Source organism: Mesoplodon mirus, assembly GCF_964341445.2.
Source record: "Mesoplodon mirus genome assembly, chromosome: 10".
NCBI classification, from domain to species: Eukaryota; Metazoa; Chordata; class Mammalia; order Artiodactyla; family Ziphiidae; genus Mesoplodon; species Mesoplodon mirus.
In genome coordinates, this window is record NC_138986.1 from 87495064 (window position 1) to 87513284 (window position 18221).

Below are 18221 nucleotides of genomic sequence, written 5' to 3' on the forward strand. Positions count from 1 at the left end.
ACATGCTAACACATATATGGAATGTAAAAAAAAAAGGTTCTGATGAAACTGGGGCAGTACAGGAGTAAAGTCACAGTTGTAGAGAATGGACTTGAGGACATGGGAGGGGGAAGGGTAAGCTGGGACAAAGTGAGAGAGTGGTATGGACATAGATACACTACCAAATGTAAAATAGATAGCTAGTGGGAAGCAGCCGCATAGCACAGGGAGATCAGCTTGGTGCTTTGTGACCACCTAGAGGGGTGGGATAAGGAGGGTGGGAGGGAGAAGCAAGAGGGAGGGTATATGGAGATATATGTATACATATAGTTGATTCACTTTGTTATAAAGCAGAAACTAACACACCATTGTAAAGCAATTATACTCCAATAAAGATGTTAAAAAAAAAAAACTAACGTGGTGAAGGAGAGGCTGTATCCATGGTACTCTAAAACCAATGCACACTGTCCTGGCAAACTCTCTCATGTTTCCCCAAGCAGTCTCCACAAGTTTAATTTACTTGAGTTGCTCTCAGAGACCCTCACAGACAATCAGAGAATTTGTTCAGCTTCCTGTGGTGCTCACCGTGGTATCAGGCTGCACTTAGCTCTTGGGTCCTGGTCTCAGGCATCTTCAGGGACCTTCACAATATCTGTAGAATCACCAAGTCTTTGACCGTATCCTCTCTTCAAGGGCACAGTCACTGGTGGTGCCAGGTCTACTTCTAACTTGTCACTTCATTTAGCTCTTAAAGGTATATAACACTCATCAGTGAAGAAATGTCACCTCAAGAGCGTTTTTCTCACTTCTATAATCCACAGGTTACTGTTTATTTAAAATATCTCTAATGAATATACACAAAATGAAAATAACAAGAAAGCTACTATGTTATCTGATGGCATGCTTTATAAGTTTTAAACATTTGACTCCAATGAAGATACATCAATTTGTTTATTTTTTAAATTTCAGAAATATAAAATTATAGTTGTAAAGATGGGCACTTATGTTTGGGGTACAGTATTTCTGTTATTTTATGATGAAAATAACTTGATTGACTTTTCTAAGTTTCCAAAGAAAAATTAAAGTGTTATGTATCCTCAGAGCCATGTCTCCCACAGGGTCTTAATGCATCTCCCAGAGTATGCATACAGCGTCCCCGAGCTTGGCCTGGATTCTGCTTCTCAACAGTTGTGATTCTTTGGGGTTCTTTCCTTAGAATTAGAAGTGCTTAAGAGTTCTGTTAAAAGACAAAATAAAAAAAGATGAATTTGCTCACTTGGTGCAAGAACATATGCAAAGTGCTATAAAACCTATATCTCAGGTACGATATTCTCAAAGTGAAGGGTTTTTTTTAAGGTTTAATATTTAAACTAGAAAACTGATTTATATGAATGGAGGGAAGCCTATTCTGAGCAGAGTAGAGTAGAATTTGTATATTAACTGCACTTTATACTTACATACAATGTGGTACAGTAATAAATTAAGTGATTTGCATATAAATCCCATTATCCTAAAATAAACCTGCACTTTGAAGTTGGGCGAGGTGATAGCAGTAAATTTTTTTAAGTCAAGGCCCTGAACAAAGTATTAGTTTCTTGAGGTGGCATTTTTCTTCTGAGGCCCAGGAGACTTTATGTAAGATGGAATCATGGAGACTCTGAAGATGAAGAACTGTAGCATTTAATTATGCTCTTTTGTAATTATAATACGCATCACCTTGTACAGACTTGCATAGGCCTTCTAACCTGATAGATACATAGCCTTACTGCCATCACACCACAGAAAAATAACTGTCTCCTTTACATTTACTCAGCACAGCTAGGATTTTGCCTAAGATATTTGGTAAGTTTTCTGTTCTGGGTTCAAATAAGAAAATCTACTCTATGTAGCAAGGGTTCTTAGATATTAGTCACTGGTGACTTCTGGTCAGCTTGGTTGGACAGAAGCCACTGTCAGTCAAAACAAGTAAATTGGATGGTTAAGTTTCCAAGAGAACTGAGTGGCTTAATGCATGAGATCACACAAGGGCATACACACATATGTCACACACACACACAGGTGCTCACAACTCACATCCTCATGATATGCAGTGGGAAAATGAGACTGGGCCACTGGAGCAAATCCTGCCCACTGCCCTACCTCCAGACTTCACACTCAAAGCATGCTTGCATTTGCTGCTTGAATATTGCAAATAAAAAATGGCCTCACTCCCTATTTCACTTGTGTATGTCATGTATCAGATACGTTTTTTGAGAAGTAGGGATAGTTTTTTAAAATAGGAATAATTATCTTCTAATAATCTTAATCCTAATAATGTGATAGTAAAAAATTAAATAAAATAGAGCCTAATTTATGCTAAAACCAATTTTCGATCTGCTGAATTACCTAGAATTTGTCCTAAAGTGTTTATTTTAGTGGGAACATTTTTTTATTTTTTATTTTTTTTGCGGTACGTGGGCCTCTCACTGTTGTGGCCTCTCCCGTTGTGGAGCACAGGCTCCGGATGCACAGGCTCAGTGGCCATGGCTCACGGGCCCAGCCGCTCCGCGGCATGTGGGATCTTCCCGGACCGGGGCACGAACCGTGTCCCCTGCATCGGCAGGCGGACTCTCAACCACTGTGCCACCAGGGAAGCCCGTAGTGGGAAGACTTTTGATAAATTTATTTCACTTTTCGTGGGGTAGATGTGCAGTGATAGCCCTCATTGTTCTGTCATTCAGTTATTAAATACCCAGAGTTATAAACATCTTGGGTTTGAATCCCAGCTCAAATCCTTGCTCTGTGTAATTTGGGACATGTCTCTTACAGTTTCTAAGTTTTCTTTTTATGAAATTGGAATTATATTGTACCTACTTCTAGTTTTGTCTTAAAGATTAGATGAAATAATTCATGAGATTGCCAGCTCAGTGCCTGATAAATAAATATTTGGTAAACAATAGATATAATTTTAAAAGAAAACAGTTTAATGATTCTATTATTCTAAACTCTGGCTTACTAAGAGACTAAACTAGAACTCATTTGGGGGAATTTATATTATTTACTCAAAATACATTGAATGGAAAAGTTAAAATAAAAGTCACATATCTTAGAAAACTTTGACTTCTTAAAACAAACTGGATATTAGGAATCTAATGAATTTTCAACCTAACCAAAAAATTTGAGTACAAACTTTTACAATAATAATAATAATAGTGGCCATTTACTTTATAATTATTATGTGCTAAATACTATCAAAAGACTTCATTACATTATTTCATTCATTCCCCACGGTATCTCTGTGAGGTACGATTTATCATCACTGTTTCACAGATGGAGAAATTTCCCCAAAGTTTCATCACTAACTACTAGTGAAGTCAGGGTTTGAATCGCTACCCACGTGAATCCATGGCTCTGGCACCTTTACCGTATTACCTCGTCTGAAGCGTCTCTCAAGTGCTCACATTTCCTTTACAGACAGTTCTGAATTAGATCTTAAATTCATTTATCTGCAGGCTAGAGAGGGAACTGCACACGGGACTCCCTTCCTTCCTGCTCCAGGGAGGGCTGTGTCCCTTGTCTTGAAGTCTATGGACCCTTTTAAAGTCTGCCTATCCTTAGAGATAATTCTCCCAGCCTCAGAAAATTGTGTCCACCTCTTGAAAATCATCATCATATGTTTTTCACCAAATGAAAGGATTGTGTCTAGCTTTACTTTCTGAAATAAGTATTATGAAGACAATGCCGTTTTATTTTGTCTGGTTTCCAAATTCCAAATTATATTTAAAATATGCTTCCAAACTTCCCAAACTTGACTCTCTGGAGATCCTGTCTGACCTCCAGGCAGGCCCATCATGGCCACACTGTCCAGATAAACCTTACCTCAGTGTCTAATCTAGAAACTTCTCTATGCTCTTCTCCAAATATGCTTTTGATATTATATATATATATGTGTGTGTGTGTGTGTGTGTGTAAATTTTATATTCATTTGATCAAATATATCTATACATTGTATATTTACTTGATCAAAAATGCAAGTGTTTCACCTAGTACCATGATGTTCTTTAAAAAAAAAATCAAACTTCTAGAGGTAAAAAGCCACATGCATTAAGGCGCTTAAGAAGTGTATCTGATAGTGTGGTGAGAGAGTTGCCAAGTTGCATGTCTTAAAAATAGCTGGGCTAACTGTCCTCATTAGGAGCTGCTTTGTGTACCAGGTCTTTTCACCATCAACTCTGAAGCCCCAGCTCTTTACAGGAGGGTGAGACCAAACTGGACAGATCCATTGTTCCCTGTCTTTATATTTCTTTTCTGTTGGAAAATGAAATGACTGTGATCTTTGAATCTTGGTTTTCCCTTAAAAAGACATTTTATGAGAAGACTGCAGCTTCAGGAAATAAAGGCAGATGCTGTTACAGTTTATGAAAGCACAGACAAGGCCGGTAGCTGTTGTGAATTATAATGAACTCTGCAACAGCCCTGGTCCAGATGTAGCATTAATGCCTCAGATACTCCGAAACTTACAGCATTTGTTGAGAAAGCTAAAGAATTTTTTTTTTTTTGTCATTTGGCTTTCTCCCTGCATTATCTAGTTTCATCCAGTTTGCCAGTGAAATTCAGAATTAAGATTAATTTCAGAGTTCTTCCCAAGATCAAAAAAGTTAAAATATCTATTGGTATGTGACAATTTATTGTCCAAATCGCAACACTAAATGAGGAGGAAAAAAGTACAACACAGCTTTATTCTAAAAATGGGATATTTCCTTTCTGTGAAATGGTCAAGGTTTATAAAACAAGTATGAGCTCCATGTTAGGAGAAAATACCTCTTAAACAGAGAATCACACACATACTCCTGTATTTCAGAAAATCCTGCAGTGAATAAAGTTATAGTCAAATCTGGATTTAGGATTGAACATTTTATCATAACCAATTTCTATTCATGGTTAAAATGACCACAGGGAAAACAGTTTTGTCAGCCTGCTTCTTGACCTCACTTACTAAAGTTACAAGAATGATACTTGAATTATCAGTGAAAAATGACTGCCTTTACCTGGAGCAAGTCTCATTTAATTGTCTTATCTGTGGGCAGTATATTGATACAAGATAGCACTAAAATAAGCAGAAACCCAAGAAGGACAGAGGTAATAGAAGGATAGGAAAAAGAAAAAGAGACGTGCTCGCTCTGCAGTTGATTTTATTTCTTAATGGTTTCTTATTCCCTCCTGATGCCTTCCACTCACACCCCAAGTGGAGCAGTTGGCAGAGAACACAACAGATGGATGACAGGCTCAACACATGCAGTGGATCTGGCACCCTGGCACTCGACTTTTATTTGCTAAACAGTTAGCCAGATTTTAAGAAGCTGGTGTGCTAATGTTCCTATTTGGTTTAATGCACTGTGAGAATCTAGCACACAAATATTAAAATATTGCCATAAAAAAGATCACACAGTCTCTGTATCTCTGCATAGTTTAGTGGCTAATTATTTTAATCTTTTAAAAAAATTTTTATTGCAGTAGAGTTGATTTACACTGTTGTGTTAATTTCTGCTGTACAGCAAAGTGATTCAATTATACATATATATACATTCTTTTTCATATTCTTTTCCATTATGGTTTATCACAGGATATTGAGTATAGTTCCCTGTGCTCTACAGTAGGACCTTGTTGTTTATCCATCCTATATATAATAGTTTGCATCTGCTAATCCCAACCTCCCAATCCTTCCCTCCCTCCCCCTCCCTCCCCCTTGGCAACCACAAGTCTGTTTTCTATGTCTGTGGATCTATGTCTGTTTTGTATATAAATTCATTGGTATCATTTTTTTAGATTCCACATATAAGTGATATTATGTGATATTTATCTTTCTCTTTATGACTTACTTCACTTAGTATGATAATCTCTAGGTCCATCCATGTTGCTGCAAATGGCATTATTTCATTCTCTTTTATGGCTAAGTAATATTCCTGTGTGTGTGTGTGTGTGTGTGTGTATACACACACACACATACCACATCTTCTTTATCCATTCATCTGTTGATGCACATCTAGGTTGCTTCCATGCCTTAGCGCTATTGTGAATAGTACTGCTATGAAAATATGGGTGCGTGTATCTTTTCTATTTATAGTTTTGTCCTAATTATTTTATTTCTGGTATAGATTACTGAGATACTCAATAGGGAATTTAGAAGTGTAATTGTTATTTTATATAGACGTCTACAAGTTCAGATAATAGAATTTTCTTAATGTGGCTGTGTCCAAAGGAGCTTTTTGTAGCCTAGTCAGGGTTGTCATAGCCTGTGGAAGGTCATGCATGAACTTGTTGGGTAAGAGAAGAAGATTCGAGAGGATGACCACAGTCAGTATCTTTCTTTCCTCCCACCATCACTGCATTTTCACAGATCACTGACTTCACAGCTGAAGAAAAATTGCATCTATTTCATGAACTCTCCTTGGCCACCAGGCAGACTTAGCAGCCCTGCACTCTGCTCATGTAGCACTTTGTTTACATTACCCACATAGTCTGTGTGTCCTGGTCCCCACTGTGACCTCCTGGAGAACAAGGGCTGGGGATCCCTCTCACACCTGTCACCCCAGTACCTGTCCCAGCGCGTGGCACCTCCTTGGTTCTGCATAATGTTTGTTGAGCTGTTAGAAAACCATGCCGAGGGAGGATTGGAAAGGCCCCCAAAGCCGCGAGGCTTCGGTCCAAATCTCCTGTACTGTCTGCAGAAGCTCACTTCAGGGAATAGGAGGGCCAGAGACTCTCCCGTGTCTGGTGAAGCTGACAGGGGTGCTTCCGGGGGTGACGCAGAAATAGAGGGAAGAGTGTGCAGCCCCAGAACTGGCTTCCCATTTCCCTTGGAGACAACATGCTCTCCCTCCTCTCTCCAGCATAAATCTCTAGGTGATTTTGCTGCCTTGTCCTCCGTAGTAGGTTTGGAAATCTCCTGACTTTCTTACAATGTTGCTAAGGCATGTTCTTCCTCCAGACCTTCACAGCCATTTATCTCAGGTCTAAAGATAAGTAACCAATGCCTTCAGTGCATTGAAGCTCCAGTAGAAGTAATTGATACAGAATAGAGCTCTAAATTACTCAGCAGAAGGACTACTTCGGACCAGAAATAGTTTGCAGTTACTGGTGTCTCACTGCCTCCAAGTAGGAGCTTACTGATGACACTGTCCTTCTCTTTATATCTTCAATTATCTTGTGTTAGAATACTTGATTCAGATGTCAGTTACTCCACTCTAGATAGTTCAGTGGATGATTTACACTAAATGTCTTCTGTTTCCCTGGTACTTTTGTGAAGCTTCAAGTTTACTTAAAGACTGCCTTCCAGCTAGTCTCACAAGAAAATGAAGAGCCCACACACTCATTCTTAACAGATCCACTTGAAGAAAACCGTACTGATGACATAGGAGCGTAGATTTTGTAATGGGGTCTTACAACATTGGCCAAGGCTCAATTCCCTAACTTTGCTGTAAGTGGAAAGAAACGTTTACATCCCCAAACCATTTCAAAATTACTTGTTTTTTATTTGACTAACTCAGCATAATTTTCACTCCAGTAATTTGAAAAAGGATTGTAAAAATATCCTCTTTGAAAGGAAAACTTAATGGTTTTAGTTGACTACAAGTTCAGTGTATGCACAAGCAATTTAGCTTTAAAAAAGCAAGTTGTAGTAATGCAGGTATTGTATAGTATCCAGCACAAGGTGTGTGTGTGTATGTGTGTGTATGCCAGTCCTCATCTCTGTGTGGTTGAGACCATATCTGGAGTGATGCGATGAATTCTCAGTGCCACATTTTAAAGGACAGTGTGTGCCCACGGAACAGTTACTGTAATATTAAGGGACTCCAAACTATCATTTGAAAAATGATTGGATTACTGAATAGGCTTGATGGTGACACAAAGGGATGTCATGTATAAGTCCCATATGATGTTTGTCCTGTGTGAAATAAGACCAATGGGCAGAAATTTGGAAAAGGTTAACTTGGATTCAGAAGGCATTGTTTCAATATCCATATATCAAATTGTTTTGTTTTGCTCTCCACAATGCAAATTAAACAGCAAACTAGCCTGACTTTAAGAAGCGTTCAATAGGGTCAGTGCCTTAGCAGATTCTTTGATGGAGCTGGTGGATACAAATGTATAAATTTGCACCTGTCCCTGTATTTAAGAATACCCACCCCGGTTGTTTTCTAGGTGTGTGCCTTTGCGTGTACTTGTGTGCACACAGATACACTCAGGTTAATAGTTTTTTTGTTTTGTTTTGTTTTTGTTTTTGTTTTTGTTTTTGCGGTATGCGGGCCTCTCACTGTTGTGGCCTCCCCCGTTGCGGAGCACAGGCTCCAGATGCGCAGGCCCAGCGGCCATGGCTCACGGGCCCAGCCGCTCCGCGGCATATGGGATCCTCCCAGACCGGGGCACGAACCCGTATCCCCTGCCTCGGCAGGCGGACTCTCAACCACTGCGCCACCAGGGAGGCCCTGGTTAATAGTTTTTGAGAAAGCAGATGTTGGGTTCAGCTGCTACTAACTCCCCACATTTATATTACTATGATTAAAACATGTATTGACCGTGTATTACCGATGGTGGGCTGGCTTTCTCTTCTTTGAAATGACCATAAGAATAAGCAGTAATAGGGTCTCATTCGTTTTTGTTTAAGAATGTTTTAAATTTGCCTTATTCTGAACATTCATGTGATAATATATCCCCATGTGTTAGCTGAATGAAGGATCCAACAAATACAAAGAATTCAAAAAGTTCGAAGTTTTAAACCCTATGAAGTACCTAGATTTTCTACTTAGCAATTTATTTCTTGGAATGAAGTCCCAGAATATGGAAGGAAAACATACTCTTCCCTGAAATAAAAGGACTCTGAGTGGACGGGATATTGGAAAAAATATAGGCGGTATATGTTTTATTTCCTGAAATAGTTAGTTGAGTGGCAGGAATTTAGAACCATAGAAAAATTAAATCCCGAAAGATTATGGCCTGAGGACAGCATGACTGTTGTCGGAATTATAGAGGTCAAGTTAGTGAAACACAAAATCATAATCAGATTTACTTTTGGCTGCTTCCTTTATTGGTTTTCATGCTAGGATTCTGGCATTCCACTTCAGATATTTGTTCCAGCTATTTCACTCAAAACTCAATTTAAGTAAATTTACTCTTAATGAATATGAATTAATTAGTGGGAAAATATTGATATACTTCCAAGTGTACAGTAAATTCAAACAGAAGATTGTGGTCCTGGGAAACTTGCTCTAAGTAAAATGATAGGTCAAATCGCATTTTTAAATATGGAAACAGTATTATAAATAGGATCTCAGACTTTTTTTAAATATCTTTATTGGAGTATAATTGTTTTACAGTGGTGTGTTAGTTTCTGCTGTATAACACAGTGAATCAGCTATGCATATACACATATCCCCATATCTCCTCCCTCTTGCATCTCCCTCCCACCCTCCCTATCCCACCCCTCTAGGTGGTCACAAAGCACGGGGCTGATCTCCTTGTGCTATGTGGCTGCTTCCCACTAGCTATCTATTTTACATTTGGTAGTGTGTATATGTCCATGCCACTCTCTCACTTCGTCCCAGCTTCCCCTTCCCCTTCCCCGTGTCCTCAAGTCCATTCTCTACATCTGCAGGATCTCAGACTTTTTAATCAAAGTCTGAATGCCTAACTTTTTAAAGAAAAATATCACCAAAACATAGTATATAACTTTCTATTTTCCAGGCTTAGGTCTAGTTATAAGGGAATTTTCATTTACCTGCTTAATCTGCCTTTCTTTGCTTGGTCTCATTGGTACTAGGTTTTCAAACTACAGCCCTAGGGAGTGTGATTCTTTATTAAATGCCTTTCAGACAGCATGTATTTCCTGCATAAGAAAAGACATTGATTCCAGTGTCAAAAAAATCAGGAAAACTAATAATTTATCTTGCATGCCTAGCTGTGTTTACTTCCGGGAAATGAGCAGTGATAAAAAGGAGGTAAAATGAAATCCTTTGATAAGCTTTTCAGAAAGCCCCCAGCTGCTCCTAAATCACACCTAAGTTTTTTTCCAAAAGCTTTCCAAAGAGGTTACTTTGAATTCTGGAAAGGGTTTTTTAGAGTTGCTCTGTGAATTTGAAGACACGCTCTGTATTACACTAATAACAGGGCATCGATGCTATCAGCAGCAATGTTAGATTTTGCCCTGCTTTATATTACACGTATTCACACATTGCCCATCTGGAGCCTGAATTTGTAATACGAAAGGGACGCAGGCCCTTTGATGGAAAAACCTGTAATAGAAAGTATATGCCAGAGAAACAAATTTTGAAAGTTATAGTAGATACAGGAAACATTGGTTATAATTTTCTTTCAATAATGGGCTAAAGTATTGATGGGAAGCCAGAAAAGAAGCTTCTTATTTCCTCCTGTGCTGAAACCGGGAGCACCGAGGGACAGCAAGAGTTTAGAAAAAAAACAGCTAATGTCTGCTCATCCAGTAATTTTAGGCAGGCATTTATTTGTTGGATAGAATTCAATTTGACCCCAAGCTGCATGGGCACCAGAGCTTTGAAACTGTGATTCAGAGTAAAGAAGGGCTCATTCTGTTGACATAAATTAGGTTTTAGATAAAGTCTTGACGGGAGAAGCATAGTCTGTTAATCAAAATTTTGCTCTTTAAGCCTATTTTCTTCATTAGTTGTTATGCTACTTAGTAGTTTGTTTTGTTTTGTTTGAGATATAGTCAGAAACTAATGTGCTAAGTTATCCCTCAGGGACTGGAAAAATGACAAATGACTTTACATGATTATAAGTTTCTATGTCAGACATCTCTGGTAACTTTGAGAAAATCTGTGAGGTGAAAATAAATCGGTTTCTGAATACCAAAGTTACAGACTTTAAGCTTCAAAAGTTTCTCAGTATCTCAAAATCTTTCATATGTTGTTGTGTCACGTGAAGCCAACTCATTTCCTGGAAGAGTAATCAGTGGTGTCCATTGGGCTATCATGGAGCTTAGAATTATGTTTACAAAACAAATTTTGGGTCAGGAAAGAGCAGAGACCAATTAACACCGGCTATAGGAAAACATTTTAATTGCAACAATCCTAAAACCAGTGTCCGTTAAAGAGAAGAACATTCTTCCTGTCAAGGAATAATGGTACCCAGTTGACAGTGCATCTGGGTGTGACCCTAACCTGACATGTGCCAGAGGTGGCCCTTTAGGTGCCAGTCTTTGGAGCACATGACACATACGAGTGATCTGTGAGCAAAGAAACAGGGAAGGAGCTACTGACATTGCTTTCTTTTTTCCAAAAAGTAGTTTTGACAGTGTAGACTGTGTCAATGTACCTTACCGGATTACAAACCATATCTTGTTATCGTGTGTAACTTGTAATATGATGTAAAACATTATTTTGGACCAACCAATGAAAATGATTCTGCTCCTCATGGACAAGTGGACATGCTTCTGTGACGAGTAACAGCTCAGTTTCCATAGAGTGTTCCCTGGTGTCAAAAACTTCATGTGCTTTGACTATCCCTTTATTAAGTGAAATGGGAAGTTTCTAATATATTTGTGGGATGCCTCAGGTCTAGAACTATAACAACTTTTTAAATGATAGAAATATATTTATTACATAGATAAGTACATTGTATTTTATTGATGCCTCAACACTTGGCCACAAAGTTTTGCTTTTAGTGTTTAGTATATTCTGTGATGGTAACAGTTACACTGTGTAGCACAGATAATTTAATCTAGTTAAAGAGAAGCCTTAGTCTTTAAAATATGTTGTGTATATAGCAGTACACTGCTGGCAAGAATGACTAAGCCTTTCCAAAAATGTATTAATTGATGAAACGATAACGATCTCTTTAGGCTTAAACAGAACTATTATTGCTATTTTAAAATTTGAAGATACGATTTTTTCTTCATATATTTGAATTTTATTTTAAAAACTCTAAGAAGTGGTATCTAACTTCATTTTAGATAATACTTTAAAAACAAACTGTTGTTTCATAGATGTTTGCTAGGAATAAAGCAGGTCAGTAGAATTGTTAGTTTATTTTGAGCTTTCTAAACCTGGAAATTTGGGAGCCCAAGTCACATTCTTGAAGCAGCAGAATTCCTGAGGCTCCACTGGGAATGTGCACATCCTCCCAGGAGTATCTTGTTCTAGCTTGTGTGCCATTTGCAAACCAGACTTGTCAAAGAGATGGCCCATGAATTCCAGTAATGGAAACTGATAGGCATCTGCTGAAAACCTTTGTACCCAACACAGGAACCAGGTGGATGGAAAGAACTCAAAATTCTCCCAAGTAACTGTTTCACGTAGAACGGCATTGGGCACATCTTCAAAACTGATCTAAAGGCAATCAACGGGAATGAGAAAGAAAGTAGATATGCTTTATATAGATAAAAATATTTTAAATAAATAAATAAATATATATATATATATATATATATATATATATATATATATATATATATATTTAGTTTTTAGATAAGAGGTTACTTACAAGCCAGAATGAAATCTTTTCCATGAAACAGTGCAGGTGGGTGATTAGGTGCGCAGAGATGAAGTAGGTGAACTTGAATTCCAGGTGTATATCCTGATTGTGTAATCATCTGTAAGAAGATGGTCATAATAGTTGTATCTACCTGATAGATTTGTTGTGAGAACAGTGCCTGGCCCATAGACAGCCTGTGTCAGACTTTAATATTATGCCCAGAGGTTTAAAAGAGAGAAAATAAAATAAAGGGCACTAAGTAGCACATGGGAAAGCATGGGCTGTGCAGGCTGAGAGACCTCCATTCAAATCTTAGGTGATGCTCCTAGCTGGTGACCTTGAGCATGCTACCGAACCGCTCAGGGTCTCTATTTTCTTATTTTCTGAATGCAAGTACTAGTCCTGGAGTTGGGAGATGAGGGATGGGTTCGAAGCCCCCTGTACTTGATACACGTTCAACATTAGGCTGCCTTTCCTCCCAGCCTAGAACAAGTTGTTAAAAAACACAAAAATTTCTTTATTCACTTGTTTTTTGTGGCTAACAAAATTTATTCTGTGTATTTCTTTTAGGGCGAAAATGGTTTACATGGAGCTCCAGGCTTACCTGGTCAAAAGGTAAAGAGATTTTTAATGTTTCATATTAGTTAAGAACTTTAACATCTTGAAAGTTGAATGCGCACATAATATAGTGAAGATTTAGAAAATGTGTTTGATGAAATTGAATTCCCTGAGTCAACCAGCACTTGAACTTCCTTTCCAAAGGGAACCCATGGAAGCAATCCCTTCTCAAAGGACCTGCTTTAGGAGGGAGCTTTATCAGAGAGGTTTAGCCACATGCTTCTCCGGAGAAGTGGGCAATCATGCTTCATGGGGGCCCAGGGAGTGAGCACAGCTGCTCTGGGAATGTTTTCACTGTTGAGTCTAAAATGAAGACTGGAACAGGCTTTACTACCTTTGACAGTGTGTGGTTACTTCTTTTCCTTTTTGTATTTCCCAGATTGAGCTAAACGTGATGGTTACAGTGATATAAAACATTAAATATTACAAAGATGCCACAACTAATCTCTTCAAAAAATTCTTTCAGAATGATAAATTCATAATCAGTAGGGATGTTTGCACTGGCCAGGGTGCTTCTTTCTGGGCCTAGAATCTTTCTCCTTACCAAGGTAAACTTCATTTCACCCCTTTATTGTCCATGGGCTGATTTTTCCTCCTGGGAAGAAATATGATTGTAGGTGACCAGCATTATTGGAAACACAGAGACTGGTTTATTCCAGTTTCCTGAAGGGATGGGGAGCCCCTTCAGGTGGCGCCAGCTGTCATGATACAACCCGGATAATCCCACCACAGGGGAGAGCATTATTGGTGCAATATTAGCTGCCCACCAAAGCCAAGTATATCATTTCTATGCACTGGAGAAGTTTTACAGATCTTAGCAACAGGAAGTCGGAAGTTACTATCGCATCTAGGTTTTGCTCTGTAGCTAAAAATTACCATTAAAAAGATATGCACGTATTTATAGTTACAGCTTTTGAAAAATCTTTCTTTACTTGCTTGATGAAGATACTAAGATTGAACTGGCAGTGATGAAATGGCAAGCTTCTGCATTTCTTCACAGCAGTTCTAGACAAAACCCATTGATACAGCGGGTGCTGCATCTGTGAGTCGACTTGCTAGCCAAGGGATGTGTAGATTTATCTTCTGGGAAACAGTTTTGGACCTTCCAGCAGCTGTTTATGGTGGCTGCGTCATGCTGGCATTGTGGCCGATGTACTGCGGTGTTCAGCAGCTTTGTGTCAGCTTGAATTAACAGATCAAGTGAAAGTCTATATTTTAGGAAAAATGGTAGGAAAAAGATAGACCACACATTCAGTGGCAAATATACCCAAATACTAACTTACTTTCTTTCCTGTACCTTTTTTGAAGGTAGATAAAGCAGAAGTAATTATTATTATTATTATTATTATTATTATTTTAAATTTTATTTATTTATTTTTGGCTGCGTTGGGTCTTCGTTGCTGTGCGTGGGCTTTCTCTAGCTGCAGCGAGCGGGGGCTACTCTTCATTGCGGTGCGGGGGCTTCTCATTGCAGTGACTTCTCTCGTTGCAGAGCGCAGGCTCAGTAGTTGTGGTGCATGGGCTTAGTTGCTCCGCGGCATGTGGGATCTTCCCTGGCCAGGGCTCGAACCCGTGTCCCCTGCATTGGCAGGTGGATTCGTAACCCCTGCGCCACCAGAAGCCCCAGAAGTAATGATTTAATCTGGTGTGTGTGTATGTGTCATCGGCTGTATGAGTATATGTATAATACACACATAGTAAAAAGCAGGCATTCCTTTTCTTACATACAAATTTTAATTACATTAAGTGTCACCTTGTTTGAAGCACTGCAGATAAAAACTGGAGATAAGAAACCCTCCATCTCTCGTCTCGGTTTAACTGAGCGCTTCCTGTGGGTGGAGGGGTGGGTATGACCCAACCCCAGCATTCCCTTGCCGGCTAGGCTGTTGTGAGTGCCTGATGTATACTTGCCATTCAATGAATATTTGTTGATCATATGAATGAAACATCAGTACTCTAAATATCTGTGCAGAGTTAAGTGGGAAAATAAGCTTGTCAGATCAGAGAGGTTTTACTCGAAGAACAGGGGGTTTATACCTCTCAGAATCAACGTGGTGAGTGAGAGCCCACACCTGTTCTGTGCTGGAGAGGCGGGCCATCTGGATGGGAAAGAGCCTGGCGCCGGTGTCAGAGCCTGAGCCTGAGCCCTGGCCTCGTTAATCTCACACCTCTCTCTGGGACGGTCTTCCGTGGAAGTCAGCTTGAGAAGGATGTTTCTACTGCATCTGGTGGAATAAATAGTGGTAGTAATAACAACAGTAATGGCTAAATGAGTCTGCACCAGGCACGCTATTTGATGCATTCAGTTCTCCGAACACCTATGAGAAAGGTACTTTGGTTGCAGAAATTCCGGTTTATGGAGATTAAGTTGCGTTGCAAGTAGTGAAGCTATAGGTTTTACCCTAGAAAATTACTCCTTCAGTGTTTAGAAGTGTTTAAATTTTGTATAAGTTAATATTGGCTTCGAGCTTACATTTTAGAAATGGTTTTAATATATACAATTATTGACTTTTCAATATTAGAAACTATTACTATTATTATTACATGTGTTAAAAGTAGTGTGCCTGTTATTATACACATCACATTCCTCTTCTACAGGGAGAGCAAGGTTTTGAAGGTAGCAAAGGAGAAATTGGTGGAAAGGTAAAGATCACTTTTCATACTCATTTGTAAAAATAAGTTGTGTTCTTGAAAATATTTTGAACTAGAATATTTAACTTGTTTTTGTGCTTTCCATAAAAGCAATTCCATGATTTTATAGAATTAATTTAAAATATGTGCTTCACTTAAGGTAGACTTACCATATCGATGACTGTCATAAATCTTTCTACACTTGCTTAGGTGGTAGTTATTTCTACATATTTCTAGTTAAATACATAAATAATTATACATAAATACATACATAAATAATTCAAACATTTATTAAGCATTATATTTTTCTGCTATAACATCATTGATGTGCTCATGAAATGTCCAAGTCTAAATAAGTGCTTTGTTTATATGTACACCTAGCTTATCAGTGGAATTTTTCCTAAGGAAGTAAATAAGTAGAACCAATTGTAATAGTCAAGGTCCAACAGAAAAAGGATGGCACATTCAAAATAGAATAGTGTGGAAGAGTTGAATAAAGGGAATGTTTAAAAGGCAGGGGCAACATTTAGGAAAACCGTAAGGATTGTGCAATATTCCAGACTGGGTTATAGGGAACTCCTTAAACCCTGCCAGGTTACTGGTTACCAGACTCAGAGGTAAAGAAAGCCATGTGGAGAAGGCTGCAGGTTGCAGCTGAGAGAAGCTGTTAACCCCTCCATTCAAGCAATCGTTTCACACATTCACAGCTTTGTACTCAAAGCGTAGAGGGTAGAAGTGTCTTAGTCATCCAAAATTTCCCTTCACACAATCATTTGCATTCTTCTGCATTTCATATGTCTAGTTTTATTTTCAAATAGAACAAAAACAGCACCATTCCTTTGTTTCATAAACTGCCATGTAATTGGACAGCCAGAAGGGAGGCTGGAAAGGGGAAGAGATAATCTCAAATTAGACTGTGTGGCCTGTGTTGAGTTTTCTGAGCAGTTATCAGTTATTTGCTTCTTCAGTAAGTATTTATAGACGGAATGAGCGTCTATTATAATTATAAGACAAATTACACATGTTGTAAGCTACTTGCTAATTACTTTTCCTCACAGAACAGTGAGGGGTAAGGAAGGATAGCCATATAATTATCATATAAATGAAGAGAAGTCCATTGAGTGATGACTATTTTTTAAGTGGATCCTCCTTCTTAGGAATCTTTTGAATATTTTTGCTTTAGAATAACTGTCATTGCAAGACCATGGCTTTAAATAAATGCTTTACATATTCCTGTTTTATTAATGGGAATTTACCTGTAGGAACAAGTAAGAACAATCAAGGAAAACAGATATATTCTCTGTAATTTAAAGTCACCATCTCACTAAAATCTTAGTGGCTATTTTGATATTTTAGATATATGGTTGGTATTGCTTAGTAATAAATAGATTCTCACAGGCTATGAGGTATTGAAAAACATTCAATACATCTGGCTTCAAAGATTTCCCTTCTAATTCCTCATATCTGTTAACTGTTGCCTTCAAATAGTCCCTATCACCAAGAGGTGAAAATATTTATGGAGAATATGATTGAGTTATCAGGAAGAAATAAAGCACCAAGTAGAAAAGACAGTGTCTTGAATGAGAATTACAACTTAAATGGTTTATAGTCAAATGTAAGATTCACATAACAACACTTATGTTAAAAATATGTTCTGCTTTGATTTTTATTTACCATATATGGGATGTTTGAGTTTCTTCAGTGTTACATGCTATGTATTATGATACATGACCACACATATTTTTCCATAAGATAAATAGTTGATATCCAAGTATTCATTTCTAGATTAGAAACTTTTTGTTTCTAGATTAAACAAGAAAAGTATGTGAGGCTCTCATTTCTGTGTGACACCAGAATGAGATTCTTGGACTGCTTGCAGCACAATTTGTTTCCTGAATGAAGACAATCTCATTTGAATTTCAATTCTTTGTGGAAAACTGAATATATAGTGAAAATAAGGCTCACCTTTCTTCTTCAATTACCTTAATGTGGCCTCTACTGTGTTTAAAATTTGACTGTTATAAATGACAAAATTCACGAGTTGCAAAATGAAATAATTCAGGATTATTGCTGTTGTTCAGAGATATCATATCTACCAAAGCCACATGGCTACTGACCAAAAAAGGAAGTTTATCAACTGTCAAAGAGAAAATACCATATGATGGTTTTCAGGTGATATTTCTATAATCCAGTATAAACCACGTAGAGAAGCTGGCTTTCAGGCCAGCTTATCCCAAGCTGGACTATCACGGGGTTCCTCAGTGTATTGAAGATGCTGCCCTCAGTCCAGAAAAGAACCCATGGAACTTGAGCAAGTGTAGAGGACCTCATTTGAAAGCATATTCCTGAGTCTGTCTATAGCAACTTATAACAGGGCAGAAACTCACGCCTCATTACCTAAGCAAACACAGTTCAGCCAAGTCAGTCCTAAAGTAAAAATTATTTGAAGGGGTGGTTCTTTCTCTCCAAGATTAGTTTCTGATGCTGGCAAGACTCTCCCAGAGGACAGC

General features: G+C 38.3%; 1 protein-coding gene across 1 annotated transcript in view; it reads left to right on the top strand.

Moving 5' to 3' along the window:
- Window positions 1–18221, top strand: part of COL19A1 (collagen type XIX alpha 1 chain) — a gene marked incomplete at both ends in the record, with an annotated part of 335692 nt that overhangs the window by 69213 nt on the left and 248258 nt on the right. The window contains 2 exons of the mRNA XM_082634300.1: window positions 13033–13077; window positions 15679–15723. Coding sequence (XP_082490426.1) covers window positions 13033–13077; window positions 15679–15723 — 90 coding nt within the window. The remainder of the gene's footprint in view (window positions 1–13032; window positions 13078–15678; window positions 15724–18221) is intronic.